This window comes from Ceratina calcarata, unplaced genomic scaffold (genome assembly GCF_001652005.2).
Source record: "Ceratina calcarata isolate Rehan_Ccalc_2016 unplaced genomic scaffold, ASM165200v1 scaffold471.2, whole genome shotgun sequence".
NCBI lineage: Eukaryota > Metazoa > Arthropoda > Insecta > Hymenoptera > Apidae > Ceratina > Ceratina calcarata.
The window spans coordinates 488,378-511,400 of NW_017171239.1; the positions used below are offsets into that span (position 1 = coordinate 488,378).

Consider the following 23,023-nt stretch of genomic DNA (forward strand, 5'->3'; position numbering starts at 1 on the left):
AATTGATTCAAAATTTTGCAGGTAGCTTTTTAATGGTAATAAGAATCTATAATAGCAAGGAATGTGTAGCGAAAATTCAAAGATATGTGAATGCTGCTTCCGGTTATTATCGATCCCGTGAAATTACCGAATCGATCAAAAGACTGCATCGCGTGAAAGGGCTGTAAATGTTCTACGTATAATAATTCATGAATCCCGTATTTCATTAATCATTGAATCGCATAATCTCATGAATAAAGCAAACCAATCGTTGAATTTATCGAATACGTTTATGATAAAGTCGGCATACGACACTGAATCGAATATATAAGTTAATCCACTTCTGCTCTCACTCGTTTCTTTGAATTCCTCGTTGAATTCCGACGACGCACTTTTTGCTTTCTGATCTGCATTCTCAAATAGCAGCAGATTAATCTACCCATCGCGTTTTAACCGCTCATTGTGCGCGTTATCAAGGCCACGAGTTTGTCGGAATTGGATTCGGCGAAAACAGGTCACAGGCACGACATTCCCGCGATCCACGTGCTGATAAGAAACGGCCTCGCGATAATCTCCGCGCGTTGGCTTCGTTGAAAAACGTTTCGCGTCGCCCGATGACAGATGCCATCGGAAAACCAGTCACCCGGACCGAAAACACGGGAGCAAAACAGAAATAGATGCACACAAAGATGACACGGTCCGTTGTAAATACTACCCTGATATCATCTATGAACGAGCGTGCACGGGCGATTCACAGAGATGAATAAAATATGCAATTTACTTTCGCAAAATCCCTTCCCCAATTCCGGTCCGGATAAACCCTAATTAACGCCTCGCCACGTTCATCGTATAATCAGTTTTTTTTTTCACCAGCACGCGAATAATGCCACGGGAAATTCTGGGGAATTGTTTTCCCCTCGCATTACTCTTCTTTTAACCATGAATGAATGCTAATTGACATCGGAAAAAAGCTCGTTCGTTTAAATTCGCGGTGTGATATCAATCAGTAGCTCGATATTTCAACGATTATGGATCGTCGAAATTCGTTGATGTCGCAATTTTTATAGAGTGTTGAGTGACTAATTAAGGATCAGCTACTTCAGTTAATTCTATCGATCGATCACGCACTATTGGTAAATTGCCGGTGTAGAATACTTGTCGCGTTGGTGGATAAAAATAGGAAGCAAACTTGCTAGATAACATTTTCTAAGCGCGCATTGTACCACGTATTACGACGTATGTATCGCAGATAAATCCGTATAAATCGGTTCTCCGGGGCCATGGATAGATCCTTCGTGGGCGTTAGATCATTGTGATTCGCGATCCTGGATCCTGGATCATCCTTCACTTCCGATAGGATCGTACGGTTCTCCTCAGGATTCCTTCCGAGATTTTCTCCCTCCCCGCAGTTTCTCTTCAATTCCCAACTAAAAGGAAACTGTGGAACGTATAGTAGTTAAGAAAAACTTGGCACCCTCAGTGTCATTTTAAATATTTATATACTGATTGATTATCACACTGCAGATTTTATGCACTTATAAAGAAATTCAATGTACAAAACTCGTAAACACTGCATGTAACGCGTAGAAAAATACAGAATATCAAAAGCACATTTTCAATTTCAAAAGCACACACGAACCATGTATGCGTCATCCATCGAATAATTTATATCTTGCACGATAATATCAAAATATCATTGCTATGACGTAGAATCAAACGTACATATGAGGACTTTAATTCTACTGAATCTGTACTGTTCAGTGGAGCAACATTTATGAGTCCCGAGTATAAATGGCGTGCCGTGGCAGAGGCGATGGTGGCGAAACAATTCCTTGGTGAAACGATCGAGCGATCGAGGGAAATAAAGAATCGCGGTCGACGCTGCGGGAGGGCTGCGGTACGCCGAAGAATCTCTCGATCTACCGATCCGGGAAAAATCGTATCGCCCCGCGATATCTTTTCTGCTCGTACCCGGGTGCAACGAGCTCGAGCTCAGATGCGAATCGGACGTTCCATATAGTATGTATCGTACGTTTTCCTGCGACGGTTTCTTATTAAGTGAACGAAGAGAACGGAGATCGTGACTGATCGCGATCCTTCAATCGTGATAACTTGAAAAGAAAAATGGACGGATCTGAGAGAGCATTTTTAATAAATGAAAATAAACTAGCTAAATGCAGAACAATATCGAAGGGTGCATATACTGACTCCTATTAATATTCATACCCATTTCTAAGAAATTTTTTGGGAAGCCTGAATATTCTCAGAGGGGTTAGTTTAAGGTCATCAGACACAAGGATTCAGGACAAAGGTAAAAAGAAGAATGGCAGTGGCGAATAGAATAAAGCGGTCGATAAAGCGCTTCTCGATTTGCAGTATTGAATGCGACGAGAGTGGTTTATCGAAGCGATTCCACGAAGCGCGACCGGTACGCACGTGCGTGTGCACGCGGGGAAAACGATGACACGCGAGAGAGAAAGAGAGATACGTGTCACGTGTATAGCGCGAGAAAGCAGGAGGAAAGAGAGGACAAACGAGTGACTCCTCCACTGTCAGGATCAACAAATCCTCCGGACGTGGCGTAAATGCGGAACAAATGCACGCAAGTTGTTGATCGCGTACGATTCGAGACCGCGGGGCTATTTATACCGGGTTGATACGACGTACTCGTTGACTCGGAGAAAGAGTAGATCGAATGGAGATCGATGAGCCATAGCTGCTGCCGTTTCAAAAGTGGAAGACGGCTTCTCTGTGTGTAGACAGCGTTCGGCTCCTCGTTCGTGAGCGCTAATCTGAGGAACGAACTTCGCTCGCTTTTAGAGAACCGGGTAAGGAATTCCGGCCATGGAAACACGCGAATCCCGCCAGGAAATTACCTGAAATATTCACCCGTTCCCATTGTTACCCTAGATACGTATATACGGTGTTCCCCTAAGGGGCCGTCCTGTTTTCATGCCACGTTCGCGCTGCTGCGTGCACTTCGGAACGCTACCTGTTTCCCCCAGTTCAAAGAGAATCGCGTGGAAGCTGGCCGAATATTAATCTAACGCCTTAACGGCGTAATTGCGTCTCATCCGTTCTCTTCCAGCTCGATTCAATCGGAGAGATAGAAAGTATGAAATCGTTCTTCTCTGCGCTACGTCGTTTTCCCATTTCCTTTTATCTGCTTTCATCAGCTCGGCCTTTTTAAATGGGTTGAAAAACGTTCGTAATGTTCCACGCTCTATAAATTTCGTCCGACTCTTAATAAAAGAGCGAGATGGTCGAAGCGACTGAATATTATCACTTTAATTAAAGCACAGCAGGACGTGCAGCACGGTATGTAAGGATGTTTTCACGAGAAAAGACTATTTTCGTTCCGTGAAAGCTGGGGTTAAATCGAAGACGCTTCGGAGAGTGTCCGGATCGGAAGGGGAGAGGGCGGGAGAGATCTGGCTCGTTTCTCCTTTTATAAACGGTTTCGGAGTTTTTCCAGGTTCGGGCCGTGTGCGCACGTAACTTCGTCGAGTTTACTCGTCGAGACGCAAGCGCGGATCCCGCCGCGCGCCGCGCCAGTAGCCGGCAACGGCACCGGTAACTGCAGCAGCCTTTTACCCGGGGCTCTCCAACTGCAATCTCGTATTCATGAATTCCTTGTACGTAGCCCCTCTGCCCTTCCTCCTCTCCACCACCGCCTTCTTTTCTCCGGCCTCGCTCCTCCGCCACCTTCGCCTACACCCCTCACTCCTCCCTCGTTCTCTCCTGTATTTCCTTCTCCTCACGTGTGTTTGTGCGCGTTGCTCTTCCGCCTCTCTCTCTGTCTGTCTCTCTCTCTCTCTCTCTCTCTCTCTCTCTCTCTCCGACAATTCTACATATACGCGTCGAGTCGAGGGACCAAGGAAATAGTTCGACGCCGAGAACTCTGAACGAAAAACCGACTGGATTTCCAGCGAAGATCGTGAAAGCAAAAGCGAATTCGTCAAGACTGTATTTTCATTGTTATCTATCATGTTTCAGTATATTAGATTACTGATTGCATCTTCTGATGCACCGGTATATATCATTCAGCAATGTGAGAAGTTTGATATCAGTATGATCATGCCATCCGAAAATACGATTCGCTGAGGTATAACTAATTCTGCAAATGTGTCTGAAAGCAGAAGGTATTACAATGAGAGATTTCAAGTGAGAGCCACTGGCCGGAGTTCGACGTTTATCTCGTACGCGATGGTCACCGTAAAAGTCTACGCCGTCCAGGATTCGCGACCATAACAATAATTCCGCTGTTTAACCCTATCGAGTCTCCGACGCGTTCCTTTCGCTTCTGCGAGTCTGCTGCTCCTCTTCCCACCTTCCTCCGACTTCCACGATCTTCGCGCCACTCCGTCCCCTTATTTATCGGATTTGTAACGTTCCCAGGGAAACGCAGAAAACCTTCAGCTTTTTTGGCTCGATAGCGGCAGTCAGAAAATCCTGTAATAGTCGCGTAATCGTCTAATAGTTTGAGCAGTTTCTTCTACCCCCTATTTATTCCCCGTCACGGTTTCGCCCGGAATACTTTTGACAAAGATAAATGCCATAAACGCTTTATATCAAGTGATACTGTGCGTTAAAGACTTCTACTTTAGTCAGAAATCCAGTTATTGCTCATTCGAAATTAGATTCTTATCTAAACGTGGGCTCGACAGATACAATTCCAATCGAAGGGTCAACGAGCCAGTTAATACTGTGTGGCTCGTATAAAATTAATTACCACCCTTTGATCTCTGTCTCCGAGTTTTCGACCCGACCGGAATGGTTCCGCTTTGAAATCGAGCGAAGAACTACTCGTCCGGTTTTTCACCCCTTGAACGTCGGCGAAACCAGGTGGATGGTCCTCGTGACACATAATCGATACTATTAATTAGGAAAGTCTATTAAAGTCAGTTCTCCGAACGGGGAATAAATGGAGAGGGAACGCGGTCACAGTGCTTGACGACGTTGGTTGATTAAAGCGACGAAGAAATGAGACCAGTTTTCCCGAGGCCTCCTCCTGTCGATGGCCGCGCAAGGAAAAGCATCGCAAAATTGTGAACGTTCGAGGAACAGACGACCGAAAGTCAGGGAACCGACGAGTGGCGACGAAGGAGAATGTATCGCGGTGGGACGGGGGATTTTCGCGCGGGTAGCCAGCCGGAAAAAGGCTCGAGTGGCACTTTTTCTAAAAGCCCACTCGTCGATTTAGTGACACGTGCCATCTCGAGAGGCGTTCACCGTGCAACATTTTCCGCGTGCATCTTCGACCCATTTCCGTGAGACACGCCACCGACCATGCGTGCGCCGCGATATTTTATCACGAGAGAAATTGTCAATCTACCATGGAATCGTCGGACGAAGAGAAAAATCCAATTCGGCGGCCCTTCGTCGCAGCTTGCGGATGAACGCGATCCACTGCGGAACGATGGTAAATCCAGTGACAAAATATTTCAAATCTACTGGCAATATCCGGCCGGTTCATCGGTGTAATTTCCACTTCGATTAACAGAGGATGCCTCGATTTTCGTGTACAGGAACGAGGGCTGCTACCATTTGCCAGTAGACGACGTTAAACCTGGGGCTTGATTAAAATTGACGATCGGTAAGAGAAACAGGGAGAGGAAGGCACGCTTCATTTCCCGTTCTGGGAGTCAGAACTCCGAAATTTCCTCCCATGCTGCTCTTCAATTCGGTCACATTTGTACTTGTATCGATTGTGAAAATTTGTAGTATGCACGTTCGCTCGACTTCATAATTTCAATAGAACCATATTAAGCGACACCAGATTTAAAAATAACCGATCTTTACTTTTCGGCCACTGACAAAGAATTCAGATCCTGATTATATACAATGATTGTATAAAATGCATTACATTTATCGTATAAAACTTCAATCAATGTAAAATTTGGTTGACTTTAATGACGAATCTATACGAGAGGAACTGCGGTATCTTGATTGTGTTTAAGAAGATTTAGGTGGCTTTGTTTGAACGTAAAGTGGATAAGCGAAGGCTTGGAAATTGCCCGGCAATTGACGGAGTAATTCGAAGAATCTGTAACGCATTAAGAAGGTTTCGAGCCGGATGGCTTCCGCACGGAGGGCAAATCGGCGCTCCAGTGGATCGTTCGAACGGCCGACGCCACGGCACGTGATACAGCTCTCGCGATCGTTCCTGGAATTGATTGCCAATTACCGGGAGGGGGCGAGCAGGGAGGGGCGCGGCTCCGATCCAGAAAATTGAGTTACCCCGACCTGAGCGCGACGTAATGCCGAAACTCGATTCGCAGGAAGCAGTCGACAGCCACGAAAGTTCGATATTACTTCGATCAGACTTTAAATTACCGCGAGGTGAACGAATGGGCCCTCTCGATCAGAGGTCTCCTTCCTGTCCGGCGGTGGTGGAAGCTGGACAAACGAAGAACGCGTGCTCTCCTGCGTCGCGTTGCCCGAAGGAAAGGAAGCCTCGCGTTAAGCGATAATGGAGTAACGCGACGAATCGTGCCAATTAGCCGGGAGGATAATTAACGGAAATTACTCACCGTAGCGCCGATAATACGTCTAGGACGTTATATTCGCCGAGGGACTGAAAACGGGCTGTCGAGATTTTCCTCGTTATTCCTCGTCCGTTCTTCGAATCGCTACGCGAGACCGTTTAAAACATTTCTATCTTTCGAGTATTAAAAACCATCAGATACGGTATCAAAGGATCGCCCATGTAGTTTCTAAACCATTGTTAGCTCGATTTGCCCACCGGGGACATAGAAATTAACGCGAGGTATTAAAGCTCGGGCGTCGGACAGGGTGGTCGACGATAGATGAGAACGTGGTTAGATGCCAGCTAGTGAACGGCGATGAAAAAGTGTTTGACTTATGCGTATGCCCGATAGAAGTACAGGCAATCTTCGCATAACGCTGTACTTTCAGAACACGATTTTTGTACAACACGCTGTGAGAATTGTAATTATTTATTTGACTCTCACGGAACAAGTGAGAGTAGTTGTGAATTCTTTGTTACTTTTCAACGAATGAGGTCGGGCCACGAATGCGCAACGATCATGGATCAGGGAAGAAAGAAAAAAAGATGCGTTTAGAAATCGTGGATGAAGGGATAAGAAGGGAAGAATCGCGATACGACATCTCAATCCAGCGTTACTTTGCACCTTCGATCTCTGATTGTTGGCAGTTTTTGTGCGATTAAGGAAATCAGTCCTCCTTCGGTTTTTTCCTCGATCGACCGATTCGCCGGAAGAGGACTAAGGTAATCGCGGGTAAACGGACCGGGCAGTCCTCGGAGCTCTAGGAAACCGGATGAAAAAGGCGGAACCAGTTCTAATAACCTGTCTCGGGAGCAGACAAAAACGGGGCACGGACAAGCTTAAAGAATCGACAGGGACTCTGAACGAACCTCCATCATCGATCTTCTTGGAATAGAATCGATTTTAATCCCCTCTCTTTCACTGAGCTTCATTATTCACGATTCTTCGCCATACAAATTCAAATATTCTGTGATTAAGAACTCGTGAGAAAGAAAAATCTCGTCTACGTCTGTCCCAAAATCCTGTTAAATTCACTATAATTAAACCACAGTATAGAAAAGAACACTAAGCTCATTCACGGTCATAAAATAATTAATCGATTACTCCTGAAGTATTCGAGATAGAAATAAATTGCGTACGACCTTTTTTACAGATAATGGGATCTACTTCTTTTATTTGAAGCATTTTTCGAAATTTTGAGAAAAGAGATTTTTATTTTTCCAAGATTTTGTTAATGGGTACTAAGGAATTCTGATCTCCCATACGATTTTTAATCTCTCTTCATCTTTTATTCTAAATCTATTACAATAATGATGAATGTAAGTCAGGCTGAGAATCGCGAGACATAACCCGGGCTAAAGGGTGTTCCGGGGCGAAAGTTGAATCGGCGAGAATGGCCGATGCCCACGGAAACCCATAATTCCTGTAATAAGGTCATTATCGTGTGTGACCCGGGACCAAGACCCACGGACGCACACCGCCTGCATAAATACAGATTTCCATTTATATCTCGCTCGCGCGAGTACACGTGCACTCGTCCGCACGCGTGTGTACAATAGCCTGCATGTATACGCGTATATTATACGGACTCGCGGCTTCGTGCCTTGAACAGTGGCGTAACTCCGAATCCGGGTCACAATCAGGAGAGTAATCAGGGTTGGAAATTCGTCAGGTTACAGCAAATTGGAAATTCGATTTAGAACATACGGATCTACTTCAGAATACTTATTCGCTGACCCGGCACAGATTTATTAGAGAATTTAAAAGCGTCCCTATTTGCGGGATAATGTTCTCTAATCAAGAATTTTTAGAAAAATGTGTAAGACAGAAACGAGCACGATTGAATAGCAAGTTCGCGTAGAGGTTTTTGGTGAAGTTCGAGGTATTTCCTTTTCTATTGTTTAAGCGAGATTCATCGGTCGGTTACGCCACTGAGATCGGCGAACAGGACGGTGTATGTAAACGTCTAGATGCACACACGGCGGTGGTTACACGCGAGAGGGAGAGAGGTACCTGGCATACCATCGACTGTCCATAGCCACCTAAGCAGATTCTGTGTCCCCAAGGTACGAGGATTCGTAGCGTTCAATTTGCATTCTAAAGTCCTGGGCGATACGCAAGGAAGAAGAAGAAGAAGAGGGAAGGGAAGAGAGGAGAGATGCCTCACGGCGCTCTGGCCATCTCTCCGCCACTAGCTACTCTACTAGCTTCCATTTGTCCCTTTATTATTTATACTAATTCTCCCGTCGAACCTTAGGAGACCGACGGCCCCCGAAGCTGTAAACAAAACTGATTTAATTAACAGGCACCGGAGGAATTAATCCGCGAACGAAGAGCCGTCGAGAAATAGAGGACCGTGCTTGACGGCATTTAATTTTATTACGAAACTGCCGGTAATAAAATTGAAAAGACGAGAAGTTTACTCTGGGAGAAATTGTCGAAATGAAACGCTCGGAGATGTTCTCTGTTGCGTTAAACTGCGAAAGGGAATCTCAGAACCCGCGTTTACGAGCTGACGACGGTTAAGTATCGCGGACAGAAGGGTGGAAAGGAAATCGGTTGTTAGGTCCCCGGCGCGAGGGAAGGAGACCATTTAGCATTTGTTTGCTCAGAAAGATCGGCGCAAGCCTGATCAGGACCGGTCCCATTCAGGATCGAAAACATAGAGTAGAAAGGCACTCCGCTGTCTTTCCTATGTCCGTTCCCTTTTTACCGGTTTTCTGCGAGTCGTTCTCTAGCGATTATCCATCCGCAGAATGAGTTACATCGATCGGTTCGTCATTTTCTGGGCAATTTGTAACCAGTTCTCGGGACGCGGCCGTCACGGCGTTCTTCCCCTCGGCGGGTAAGAAGCAGACGGGAACGAGTCGGGAGGAAACTACGACGACTCGCGGTTCTAAATTGATCGGTATCTAATCGAAATTCGTGAATTTTCAATCATGATCAGGTAATTCTGGTACGAAGCGTTCTGAAAAAATCGACGGTAACGATCGGATGCCTCGCCGTCTGCCAGTTTTGAATAAAACATTTCCACGCCACGGCGTGCAACGTGCCCGCAGTGACGCAATCGATGTCGCAATCGTGATTGCATTCTACGCGAGGACACGGTGCACGATCGTTTCCGAACTCGCTTTCATTGCCAGTGCAAACGTTTCTTCAGGAAAAAGCTGTTAAGTACAGTGTCGTGATATTTCATTCCTAATCTCTCGTAATTGACAACCGATCAGTTCATAAACAGAGATGTTCTTATTATTCATTACTTTACTAGTTGAATTTTTTATTTTTATATATTTAGACGTTCATAGACGTAAATAATTGTACGTACTATTTAATTCGTCTGCGATTATTCATTAAACACGTGGAATGTTCACGAGAGGTGAACTAGTTTTATCTTATCCATGGATATAGATCTTTAATCAAAGAATTCTCGATCAGATACGAGCTTGTCGTGTAATAAGGAAATCTTACAACAGAGAAAACAACAAATATTTGTCCAAGATATGATCATACACATAATTCGAGAAGTATACCACTTTAGTGAAGATAAAGTTGTTCCTTTTTAAGTTAACTACTAATTGGCTCTTTAAACAATGCGACGATCGAATGCGTAGACTAGCCGTCCAGAAAAGTTGGTGGATTGTAATGAATATCACGTAATAAGACGATGACCAACGAAAGGTAGAACGTTCCAAATATCAATGCAAATGCAACAGAACGTATGAAACAATTATTCCCGCAAGTGTTTTTATCCGATTTCATATTACGGCATTGATAAAAAACTTTACCAGCAACTAAGAACCTTGTCTGAAGCTGCCGGTTTAAACGACCGTCGATGTTCCTCTTTTTATTTTTATTTTTCGGATGCGTTGGCAATTGGATTTCGTATTCCCTGCGTCGCCGTGCGTGTGCGTCGATGGTTTATGGCTCGTATTTCCTCTTTAACGCTGAGAGGTCGTTTCGAGTGGTCCGAGTCTTTGTGCTCTTCTCTCCTCGTTTCGCTCGTCCTACCGCTTCACTCTCGTCTCCGGAGGATCCGTGTCTTCCGAGGACGGATGAGCCGATTTTACCCGTTACGTCGATCCATCGACGTTTTATGAATTCCTGGATTTCGCAATCCCGTTGCATCGCGGCGCGTTTACGAGCCGCGTGTCGTTTCGTAACACGTGTGCCTCCGGACGCTTTACGATGTCCTGCCATTTGTCCTCCACCTCGGATTCGTTCAGCCGGCCGATTTGCGTTTCCGTTCTTCTCTCGAAGTTCGAGTTCGTGGAAGTTGATAATTGACCGGGCCACGGTTGACGACGAAATTCGCGTGTTTGCTCTACGGATTTGTAGAGTCTCACGGAGTCGCCGTTAATTAAACGCGGTGGCGGGCGTCGTCGTTTGGGTAAAAATACTCGAGGATGACGACCCCGTGGAGGAGAAAAAGAGCGTCGATCCTTCGTCCGGTGTCGAATTCGCGCGACGAGCCTCGCGTCGCGTCGTCGGTTCGTCAACGGGGAAAACTCGTTTCGTGGCTCGTTGCGAAGGCTGAAACCGTAACGCTTCTTCTATCTGGACCGTTCCCTTCCCGTCTCGCGTGTATACGAACTTAACATCGGCAAGGCCCCTTGCCAGACCGCAATTACATCCCATAAAGCACGATTGAGACACGGTTCGACCATTATTCTCCCATACAGGGCCGTACAAAAGGGTCTCGCCGTTTAACGTGCCCCCCCGCGCGCGCACACGGAATTTATATACGCACACACGTGCTCCTCTCTCTCTCTCGCTGTCTCCTTTTTTCTCAGAGAAAAAAATATGCGAGACGTCGAGGCGTTCAGAATCGTTTTCACCGTAATTGCGGACGACACCGTCGTTGTTCTTTGCCCCGATCGCCCCAGGGTAGTCGACGGCAGACCTCCCTCTTCGAATCTCCGCGGATACGTATTCTCGGCTCGCTCGTGAAAAATTCAAAGTTCCCTTCCACCGTCTTCCGTTTTATTCATCTTTCTATACATAATGCAAACTGTATCGTTATCGATTAAGACATTCAAGAAGCTGTAAATTGATACAGAGGAGATTCTATGGACTCGGGATTTGAAAAATCGTTTACTGGGTTCAGCTATTAACCGAACGAAGGAGGACGAGGGTTGCAGTTCATCCCGAAAAGCGAATGATGCCGTGAACAGGCACAGGAGATGGAAAAAAAGAGAAGCGAAAACGAACGGCGAGACCGACTTTCACTCCAAAGACGTAGGGTTACGATCCTCGCGGTGCGTATTTGTTGATATTCCGGAGGACCGAGAAAAAAAGTTTCGCAATCCGTTCATTGAGTAATACCGCGGTAAGATAAATTGTCCGCGTGTACCTTTCTATACGCGATCGTGAATCTTTTGCAACTCCACGTACATATGTATGTACGTTGAGGCATACTGTCGATTTGTTTCTCATAGAAAAATGGAACTAGCATTTGACATTTCACAATACTTGCATTTCCCGTTAAATTTTATGTTACTTTCTTCATTTAATAAAGAAGACATATCTCTGCTGTATTATTATGACCAGAAGTACGAAAAACAAGAATTCCAAAATATGTAGTCACGCATAAACAAATGAATAAGAGTTTCTTTCTAGTCAATTCTTAGCTTAATTAACGAGACACGTTCCGCAGTCGTGCGGCTTCTTAAGCTCTTCGCGAAGTAATTACTGTGGTACTAATTAGATTCGACCCATTTTTGCGTACGGGGGGAAGCAGCACGCGATACTTCTTACTTTCGTCCTGTCCCGTAACTTCGATTTCGTTTGAGTTCTGCGGGATCGACAAAACATCTTAAACTTCCCGCAGCTGAGATGATGAAGTTGAACGGCTGGGAAAAAAGGAGGTCGGGGAAGGGAACAAGGTGGGTGATTTAGGCGAGAGAGGATTCAGCGAAGCCCACCAAGCGGATTTCGGCCGATTTATCAACCGGAACGGGTATAAACCCTAATTATTTAACGCGTTGGTTAGTTAATCCTGTCGGTTCGAGAATGTTGTAGCGCTTCATCAGGTGTGGAGATAATAGACGGTCAAATTGACGTCGACGGTTGACATGAATGATTTATTAGAAAAGAAAATAACTATGAACGTGTATGAAATTTGTTCAAGTGAAATTTATAGCTCTGACGTGACACTCTAATTACTACAATTATTGTGTACCTCAAATGACGACAAAGGTTGCAAATGGTGCACGTGGCAATGCAATTTGCGTTATTTAATGATGCATCGCTGTTGACCATTCGTGGAAATGAAAATTTAACGAAGTCGAATCGTGCACAATATTTTGCAAAGTACCCGAGCATTTTTCAAAGTGGAAGTACTGTTTTCCAGATGAATATAACAAGAGAAATGCAGAAGAATACAGAGATTTAGGCGCGTCGTTAAACGTACCAGGCAAGATAAACATTTGCCTTTCCTCTTGCACGTCGTCCCAACGACTAAAAAAGACATTCTCGTTCTGTTTCCCGTCCGCCGCTCTTTCCCTCGAGTCCTTCAGGAGATTTTCTTTCCCCGGGGTGGAAAGAAATTACTCTTCGCGCGACTGTTTACTCGGCAGCGACAATCGAGTTCTCGCTAACAAACGCGGGATTTAACGAACGTCCGAATCGAATCCTCTTTTCTTACGCCAAGATCCTTAACGATTTCGAGCTGCCTCCAGCTTGCGTTAGCATAATCCTTGGCATCGAGTCGACAAGGTTGATTAATTAACAACAGAATCAATTTCTACTATCTTAATTATTACTTGGAAGATTCATCAGAGGAAAGAATTAAGTAAAGAATTATATTATAGTAAAAATTCAGGAGGTTTCTGTTGTGTTAAATTATCGCGGTTCACGGAACCCTGTGGATCGCAGATTATCCGGCATTAACCGTGTTGACACACAATTGACGCAGCCACATTATCCGGTATTGCGGGGCCAGTCGCGCATGTAATATTGTTAGAACGCGTAAAAACTCGAGTAAAGGCGGCGAAAAAGGGGGCTTCGCATCATCCAGCCAGTGAGATCGTTCATGCTTTGTCTCTCAACTTTGTGCTCGGCCGTTTCTCTTCCTTTTCGGTGGTTTTTTTCAAGGCTGATTCCCGGCCACACCCACCCCCTAGGTGGATACATCAGAGACGTTTTTAAACGGGGGAGCAGACACGCTCGCGCACCTCTCTCGGTACTTTGGGTTCGAGGCCTTTAATTTGGCACGTGTTCTACTCTTGGCTATTGTTGCCATGATTGTTGGGCGGCTCGCTCTTTCTTTCTCTCTCTCTCTTCCCCTTCGTCCCATGGATCCGTGTGCACGCTCTTCCGTCGGTTTTTGCGGTAAACGGTGGTAATGCAGTGGGCTCGTGTGTACACGTATGTACACTAACGTCCATAAGTTTCCAGACGTTTAATGAAGGTGTGGAGTCAGTAGCCGAATGGAGATTTGTAGAAAGAGTTCTTAGAGAAGTAAACTGAAGTTCGCATGTGTTCTTGAGGGAAAAAGTTCAAAGTTGTATTCGAATTTGTGAGAAAATTGTATCATTGATACAATATACTTGAGCAATAATTGCTATGCACGGAAAGATTTAATTAACACAATCATTTGATCGAGTTATTCAATCGTTTCATTAGAAGGTGTTATATGTAAATATGAACTTTTCATGTGACAAATTTGTGTTATTACTCATGTCATTTTTCATCGGTTCTGTCAATTAGAACGTTTTTACCAGAATTCTGACCAGCCTTAATTTACTTTTTACTAAGAGTTGTAAGAAGTTAAAAGTTCATACTTGTGGACGGTAGTGTATCGCGTATTCGATGCGCCCGGCACGTGTTTCGCTTCTTCGTGCCCGTTTTTCGCGCTGTGGGCAACTTTCCATCGGAACGAAACATTTCCGACAAGTTGAACGCGTCCCTCGGCTCGCGTTCAGCACGCGAGTTCCGTGCGAGGTGGCCTTTCGACGTGAAATTGAGAGATGGAACTGCGACTCGCTAATTTACTGTAATTCCATTCCCTCTGTCACTCGGACGCGCTTCCGAACACCACGAGTCCAACTTTCTTCGTAATCAGCTTATTGAATCCCACGGATAGAAGGCACACGCCATTCCGTAACTTGTTGCTATTACTTTTGCAGAAACGTTGTTTGTCGTTACATCGAAACTGCGAGAGCGTTCGCTCTTTATTAATTACAGACGATAAATCGTGAATTTCGTCGACGAGCAAATGATTCATAGACGGACGCTCGGTTGACCCTCGTTAGTTCGCGATCGTTCGTCAAGCGGATTCGATGTCGATTCATTCGTTTAACGAATGAGAGTGGCTCAACGTTTGACCCGGTTTTTCGCCACGCGAAACCGGGCCATTCATTTGCTTTAACAACGTCCCGGTCGGCCGGCCGCTGCGCTACTCGACTTTCGTTTTTCACGGCGACTGGCTTTTCGCATACTGTGCCACAACGTGACCTCGCCACCCCTCGCGTATTCCACTTCTTCAAAAGATTAACGATCGCATCACGGCGAGCAGTTTCGCGGTCCTTCGGATAAATCACCGCGGAAACGCGGTGCGTGAGAATAACGTACAGTAAGAAAGAGTAAAGGAAGTCCGTGGTGTACCGCGAGAGAAAGGACTACGCCTTCATTTATAAATTCTAGGATACATTAAAGGGCTCGTATATATAAAAAAAAAATCTGATATTCATGCGACTATAAAGCATAGGGATAAGTCGGATAAGAAATCTAAACAGTTTTAATAAAAATGAGTATTCTTTAAACCTGACCACTTCTATGTGAAACATTTGTAATATTTATGTGACTCTTGTTACATACAAAATGCGTTTTATTAACTAGTAACAATAGGTGTACCTTTTCCTATCACGTCTTAGCTTCCATTAGAAGCGAAGGAACCTTTTACGACCAATTTCCTATTTGGCTCCACGATACGTCCTTCTTGTTGCATGAATGATAGTAGTTACGTGTTTAGTAGAAACGGGGTGGCGGGTCAATGTAACAGCGGTGCGAGATTTTGATTAATCCCGGATTTGTGTGATGGTTTGCAGGAGCTGAAGGAAAGCTTCAATTATGGATTGTTCTGTCCGCCCGTAAATGGAAAAGCCGGAAAATTCTTGGACGAGGAACGTCGTCTAGGCGATTACCCCTTCAATGGACCTGTCGGATACTTGGAGGTAAGACGTTTTTTCTTTTGTTTCATTTGAATTCTGTGCCAGAATTTCCATACGTTCGCAGAAGGTAGAACTGTTGCAACGCGACAGTGGAATTTTCAAATATTAATTGATTTCGTTCGCTCGAGCAGGGATCAGTAATGATTGACTTGAGGCACTGCTGCATCTCGCAGTGTCCTTAAGCAGGTATTCGTTTTTGTTCTCGAGATCGACGTTCCCCTTCGGTTCGCATTCTGAAGGCTTCGAAAGAACAGGCGTAGCCGACATGCCCGTCGAGTGGCGCTTTTCATCGAGAGAATGATCGATGGTGTATGATAATTATTTCGTCGAAAAACCGAGATCGGCCGCGCTTCCAATGAATTCGTACCGCGTGTGGTCGCCTCGTTTTTCCTTCTCACGGTCACACCATAACCTTTCTTTCTCCGTTCGCCGTCCGTCGAGGACGATGATACGCTCCCTAGTTGCACGTATCATATAATGTTTTCTCGCGGATCGTTCGCCAGCGAATAAAAAAAGGCGGCACCGTAAAAATAACTACCCTCCTTGACCCGAGCGGAGAAACCGCTCTGTTCTCTGCGCAAACCCCTTGATATCGCCAAGGGGCGCTGGTTCCTCGAGCAAACTCTTTCCCGATTCTTTCCTTCTTGCCCCCTTTGACGTGCCACCGGACGTCAATGGGCCCAGGCAATCTCATACCTGAAATAACCCTTTTCGTTCACGTCAATGCGTCCATTCGAGTCCGTTCGCTGCATTCAAACGCCCTCGCGGCGATTATTCCTCGTTGAGGTCAGGGATGAAAATTCAAATTAGCCTATTAGCCTCTCTCTGTGACTCCTGACTCTGTATTTCCAATACCAACGACAAAATATTCATTATTTACCTAGAAATTTACCCAATAGTTTGAAGGGATTAGAAATAGAATGGACGACAAGCGACAAAACTATTTTCATCCCTTCCTTCATCGTTCAGATATCCTTCTATCGGAATGACCGTACGAACGGTGATTCGCAAAAAGCAAACATAATCCCGCGGTCAGTTAACGAGATCTGGATCTTGACTCGCGGTTTTCTTGCGTAACCGGATCTAGTTCCCATCTGATCCGCGTTCTTCTTCTTCTTTCTCGTATCTCGTCTCCACCAACGTGACGCGATATCGATTCAAGACTGTTCATTTTCCGGAATCGATCCACTTCTCCTGAGGCGATTTCATTCACCATCTCGCGGCAGTCGTAGATAAAGCGTGTTCCCTCTTCTCGGAGTCGTTCTCTCGTACCTTGGACGGGTCATTGCATAATTAACGCGGCGCATCTTGAATTTTTCGGGTCGAGGTGACGGGAAGGAGCTTCCCATCGCGTCGGCCTCGGGTGTTTCTTTTTCACCGCGCGACCTTGAGCCTACCAGGGGGAGATTTTCAACCCCGTCCGTTTCGCGAAATATTTCAACGTCGAGCCGGTGGATGTAGATAAACTGCGGAACGTCCGCAGATGGTACACGGTTCAAGCGTGTTTTACTTTTTCTGGTGGCGCGTAGCGAGCAATAACGCGGCCCTAGCGGGCCCTGGATGAGAATAAATACGCGAGGTTAGACAGGCCCATAGATCACCGGTTATTCGGTACCATCGGTATTCGCAACAGGGTTCTTTTCTTTCGTTTCCATTTTTTTTTTTTTCCTCTTCTTTTCTTGTTGCTGCTCATCGATCGCGCGCGAGCCAGCAAGAGCCGCGCACGCTCGATCTCGTCACGCGAGATTCACTTTCAGGGACGAGCTGACTCACGGACGCCGTGCTACGACTAGTTACCAACGCCGCTCATCCTCTTGCGAGAAAAAATAAAATTTCTGAACATTTCAATTTTCACAGTTTCACCATTTCCTTACGATCCCCTGAAAATCGTCGAGAATTCTGTTCCTAACGGATAGCTCTATTTCTCCTTAATTTTGTATGAGCATCGCAGAAGAGAGAAAAATAATTTTTCGTTATTCTAAGCGAGGGATGGTTCACCTCGTCTGGTTATTATTAAACGCGATGCAATTAACGAGCTGTGTACTGCCGTGGTTTAATCGGCCCAGTGCCTACGTATATACCTGCGTCTACGCGATTACATGCGTATCGAGTTAGGGAGCCGGGACGCGAAACCACGTCGCCGTAATTAAACGCGCGCAACAAGGGCCCTAATAAAAGTATTGGCTTCGTAATAACGTGATTAAGCGTCGTTGAGCAAGCGAGCCCCGAGTAGTCACGGTGCGATCCATCGCATAGAAAGGAAGGAAAAGTCTAGACGAGACGTGTAATCTCTGTTCAAGAAGCAATACACCGTTAAGCGTATCTAAGACCGTACATGATACGACGCATGGCTCTCTTTGCTCAAATCTCTTTAACACGCTTTTCCATTCGATATTAAAGATGGGGAGAACTGTAATTAAATTCGTTAGAAGAAAAACTGTTTTTTGGTCTAATTGTTATCAAGCTGTTGAAAAAATATGCGAAGATCGACAATAGGGGAGTGAGAAAGAAAGGAAACAGGGAGCCTGTCTCTAATTTGCATCCCAACTTCGATTCGCTTGATAATCGTAATTACTGTTAACGGTAGTCGTTAACGAGCGACCCTAGCCGCGAATACTGGCCATCCGTCAGTAACCTAACGCCATGATGCACGATGCCACCGATAATTACAAAGAAGCTGGCCGGGTGAATCCCCTTTACAGCCAGGATAATTTTATACGTTTAGCCCCTAGCTATTTATTGTGTTCCCAAAGTATTCGCTTGTCTGCGATCGAGGGTTTTCGGATACCATAAGTCTCAACTGTTTCGTCGAACAAGTTAAGGCAGTAATGCGTCCCTGTCGAACTTTATAGCTGAAATACAAACGGCGGGTCTACAAGATGCTGCACCTGGACGAGAAACAATTGAAGGCGATGCACACGAAGACGAATCTGCGCAGGTTACTAGAGTACGTCGCGAATAGCCAGGTCGAGAAGATCGCCAAGATGTGCAGCAAAGGTCTCGATCCTAACTTTCACTGCCAGGAAACCGGAGGTAAATACCGATCATCAATTTTTCACAGCCGTTCAACTTCTATTAGCGATCAGATCGAAATTACGAGTCCCTCACTTCCACTCGTAGATCCTTCCTATAGAAACGACCAATCTTTCCATGGAAAGAATAACTTCTGAGTTTTTCTTGTTACCTTGCCAATCGTTTTGTACCTCAACGAACCCACAGTACTCGTACTCATAAATTTTGTCACTGCATCGATGAATGGAACAAAAATTGAAGTACTCACAATTCCAAAAATTGTACGCACATCTTACATAATAAAATCGATTAAGTTTTTTCTCAGTTTCATGTCAGCTTATTATAAATAATAATAAAATTCCTCGGAACAATGAGAATACCATGCATAAACTCTGCAGTTTAGCTAACTGTATATTCGGCAAGCAGCTGTTCGACTAATTGTAGAATAATCGCGTTACGTCGCCCGGGGCAGGCGAGATCGGCAATCTCGAGGTCTTCGCGAACGATTATCGGATCTCTAGCGTCCCGTTAAACATGCCCCCGGACACTCTACATACGCGTACACGTGTACTACGCATACCGCAAAAGGTCGTCTGTCGTTTTTACAGAGACTCCGCTGACCCTGGCCTCGACACTGAAGAAACCGTCGAAGGTGATAATAGCGTTGGTGAACGGCGGCGCGTTGCTCGACTATCGAACGAAGGAAGGTCTGACGGCGATGCACCTAGCCGTCGAACGCAACAGCCTGGAAGCGGTGAAAACGTTGCTGGAGCTGGGCGCCAGCCCGAACTACAAGGACACCAAGGGTTTGACGCCGTTGTATTACAGCGTGATCCATAAGACGGATCCGATGCTGTGCGAGACGCTGCTTCACGATCACGCGACGATTGGTGCCCAGGACCTGCAGGGCTGGCACGAAGTGCATCAGGTGGATCTCTCGTTGTTATGATTCGTTTTCTAAATCTGACGTTAAACGTCTATATGCAATCGATTGGTCGCGTTCCATAAAGGGGTCGAGGGTTCAAGATCAATAGCTGTAAACCCATTCAGAGGCAGTACAGTTGAGTTATTCGATAAGCAGTATGTTCCGATAGGTTGGAGGCAAGAGTCGCGTGCGGGGGTTGGGATTTTAAAGGACAGGGGAACGTAGAGAAGCGCGGTTTAATTATAATCGTCTCGCGCGTCCCCTTCGATAATCGATAGCGGTCGTTCGGATGTTCACAGGCCTGCCGCAACAACTTGGTCCAGCACCTGGATCATTTGCTGTTTTACGGCGCCGACATGAACGCGCGTAACGCGTCCGGTAATACGCCGTTGCACGTTTGCGCAGTGAACAACACCGACTCGTCTTGTATACGCCAGTTGCTGTTCAGGGGAGCGCAGAAGGACGCGTTGAATTACGCAAACCAAACCCCGTACCAGGTCGCCGTGATCGCCGGGAACATGGAGCTGGCCGAGGTGATCAAGAATTATCAGCCGGAGGAAGTCGGTGAGTGCCCGTCAAAAAAATCCGCGAAACGACGAATATTAGACGAATGAATCCAATCTATTTTTACAATTAAACGAACGAATATTAATTCCTATTGACAAAAGTATCGACCTAAATGCAATGCATTTCATAGTACTTGATCACCGTTGCTACCTTATGATCTAAATTCGTCAGATACGATTATGTTGCATCGTAACAATTAATCAACAAAATGTGGTAACAAACGGAAATCGTTATGACTAATCATGTACGTAAATGCTTTGTCTAATTCTTGAAAAGTATGACAATGAACGATCAAAGGTAGATAGACGAGCGTCAGAGATAACGCGATTCGTGGACACGCGTTCGCGTTACGTCGCTGTATTGTTTATCAGGTGAAAATATCGTTTATCTGATAAACCATAATCGCGGTTTTCGGTCGAATCTATTCTCGAGCACGTCACGAGTAACAGTCAGGCATGTGCATGCAAGTAGAACGCTTAAATCTTTTTTTTTTCTTATTTCCTAAGAGCCCAAGACGAATACGCTTTGCGCTTGCCAAGTAGCCAGTAGTGATAGTATAGTGTTTAGCGAGCCATTAGTTAGTCGACCAGTGTAAATATCTATCTATCTATATACATATATATATACGTGTACATTTACGTATACCATAATTGTGCGTGTATATTTGTGTCTCTGCTGTATGAAAAGAAGTACATATGAAATTGTAAAAGTCCGGTGGAATTATTTGTGGTGGTGATGGTCTTGTAAGACGTCGAGTATCTCTGTAACAATATATATCCACATTTATATAACGAGAAGTAACGACTGAACTTTTGATTGCTTTTGAGTAACTGTACTAATGATGCCGTATCTTTTGATCGCCGAGCAATATCGTTGCTGTCGGAATCAGGAGCTGAACGTCTCAGGGACGATACGATTATAAAGTTCTACGAAGGAATCCGGCAGCATCGAAATTGCGGGAAAACTGTTGATTAGTAATGGTTTGGTAGTTTCAACGTACTTTGTGAGTTTACCTGCACCGTCGCGGGCTGTTGGAGTTCTGATTAAGAAAAAGAATTGGAGAAAGGCACGAAACGCCCGTTTTCGAACTCCAGAGGCCCGCCGACGGTGAATCCTCGTGGATCACCGATGCACATGTGTTGTATTCTCTGAGTCAAGGAAGTAACGAACAAGTGGCACATAACATTGTATCGTACAAAACGGATACAAGTATAAAACCGCGTCGAGTGCGTGACTCTTGCGTGTGCTTTTCTTCACCGCTTTCTTGTAATTTACAGAGGGTAATTATCGCCTGACCGTCGTTGTTTCGATATATAAGTATATTTACACGCGTGCCGATTCACCTGCCGATGTAACGTTTTGTCTACGTGCGCGTGTGTGCGTGCGTGCGTGTGTCCTCACCGCGGCAGCTTGTAACAAACTCCGCTTTTAAACTTCTGTTAACACGTCGAATAATAATGATGATCACTTAACTTTTTTCGAAAAAGACCGAGCGATGCGCCGGTACGAACCGCATCGGGGCAACAAACTTGAAGCACGCTCTATAAAGCACAAAGAGAAAGCACTTGATAAAAATGATTAAAATGTTTGCCAGGGATACTCGGAATCCGTGTCGTAAGCAAAGACATAGGAGAATAGACAGAGCGTCCAACGTATTTGATCAGCGCGAAAGTTCTTGCCTGATTTGAAATTATATCGAATTGAAATTACGATCTGACCGGATTCTGGAAAACATGCTTTGGACGAGTTTCTGTCTCTCCCTCTTATAGAGGAAACTCTTCAATTCATTTTCTTCCGTTTAATCGCGTGGGTTCAAATCTCCCATTTGGACGCTCGGTCTGTTTTCATATGCCTATAGTCATGAGATCGATCGCGGGAACGGAATCGGATAAAGTTATGAGAGAGAAAGTCGCTCGAAAAGAAGGCGCACACCTTCGGAGAGCGTCGGCGCCTACTTGTAAGGCTAAGTAATCCTTTCTTTACTTAACCTTGCAACCCTCGCATTTTCCAGTACCGTTTAAAGGCCCTCCACGCTACAACCCGAAGCGACGCTCAGTGGCCTTCGGCGGTCCGTCCACGATGACCACGAGCTGCTCGGCCAGTAACCTGGGCACCCTGACCAGGATACCGTCCACGGAACAGCAGCAAGGATCGTCCACCGGGGCTGGTGTCGTTGGTACCCTGACCAGAACCATCTCGGTGGAGCAGTACACGTCGACGGTGAACGCGGTAACGAGAGTGCCGTCCGCGGAGCAATACGCAAGCCGAGTACCGTCCACGGAGCAACAGTATCCATCCATCGGCACTCTGAACAGAGTAACACCGTCCGGAGAACAATACGCCGTCGGTAGTCCCATAACTGGGACCGCGAGCATGATCAGGGTGTCCGAGCAATATTCTCCGAGCGGCACCGGCACCCTGACCCGAGTGCCGTCCCAAGAGCAGTGCGCTACGCTGACCAGAGTGCCGTCCCAAGAGCAGTACGCGAACAGTATCGCGAGCCTAACCAGAGTGCCGTCCCAAGAGCAGTACGCGAATAGTATCGCGAGCCTAGCCAGAGTACCGTCCATCGACGCGAGCAGAAACGAGCTACAGAGAATACCGTCCGAGCAGCACGTAGCCGGCAGATCCGCCGAGCAGAACGGGCACCATCATCGGATTACCTCGGACTACCAGAGCCCGAATTCCCTCAGGGACCCTAACGCGAGGTAAGCATAAACTGTCTTTGCTGAATCCCTCTTGCGAAAATCCGGTTGCTTTCGAATATCGTCGAGGTGCGCTGATTGTGTCAACACCACTTGTCTCCCAAGAACAGACGGCGTATTCCCATCTCTGATACG

At 45.8% G+C, this 23,023-nt stretch overlaps 1 protein-coding gene across 3 annotated transcripts in view; it reads left to right on the forward strand.

Annotated features, from left to right (window-relative positions):
- Prosap (SH3 and multiple ankyrin repeat domains prosap) overlaps positions 1–23,023 on the forward strand; it is a 35,942-nt gene that overhangs the window by 5,909 nt on the left and 7,010 nt on the right. For 2 of the 3 annotated variants that reach the window (XM_018028716.2, XM_026815619.1), the window contains 5 exons: positions 15,557–15,682; positions 18,532–18,712; positions 19,300–19,619; positions 19,916–20,180; positions 22,195–22,891. In XM_018028716.2, the coding sequence (XP_017884205.1) occupies positions 18,559–18,712; positions 19,300–19,619; positions 19,916–20,180; positions 22,195–22,891 (1,436 nt within the window). In that variant the 5' untranslated portion in view covers positions 15,557–15,682; positions 18,532–18,558. Of the gene's footprint in view, positions 1–15,556; positions 15,683–18,531; positions 18,713–19,299; positions 19,620–19,915; positions 20,181–22,194; positions 22,892–23,023 lie in introns of those variants that run through there. The other variant, XM_018028718.2, reaches the window with a different exon arrangement.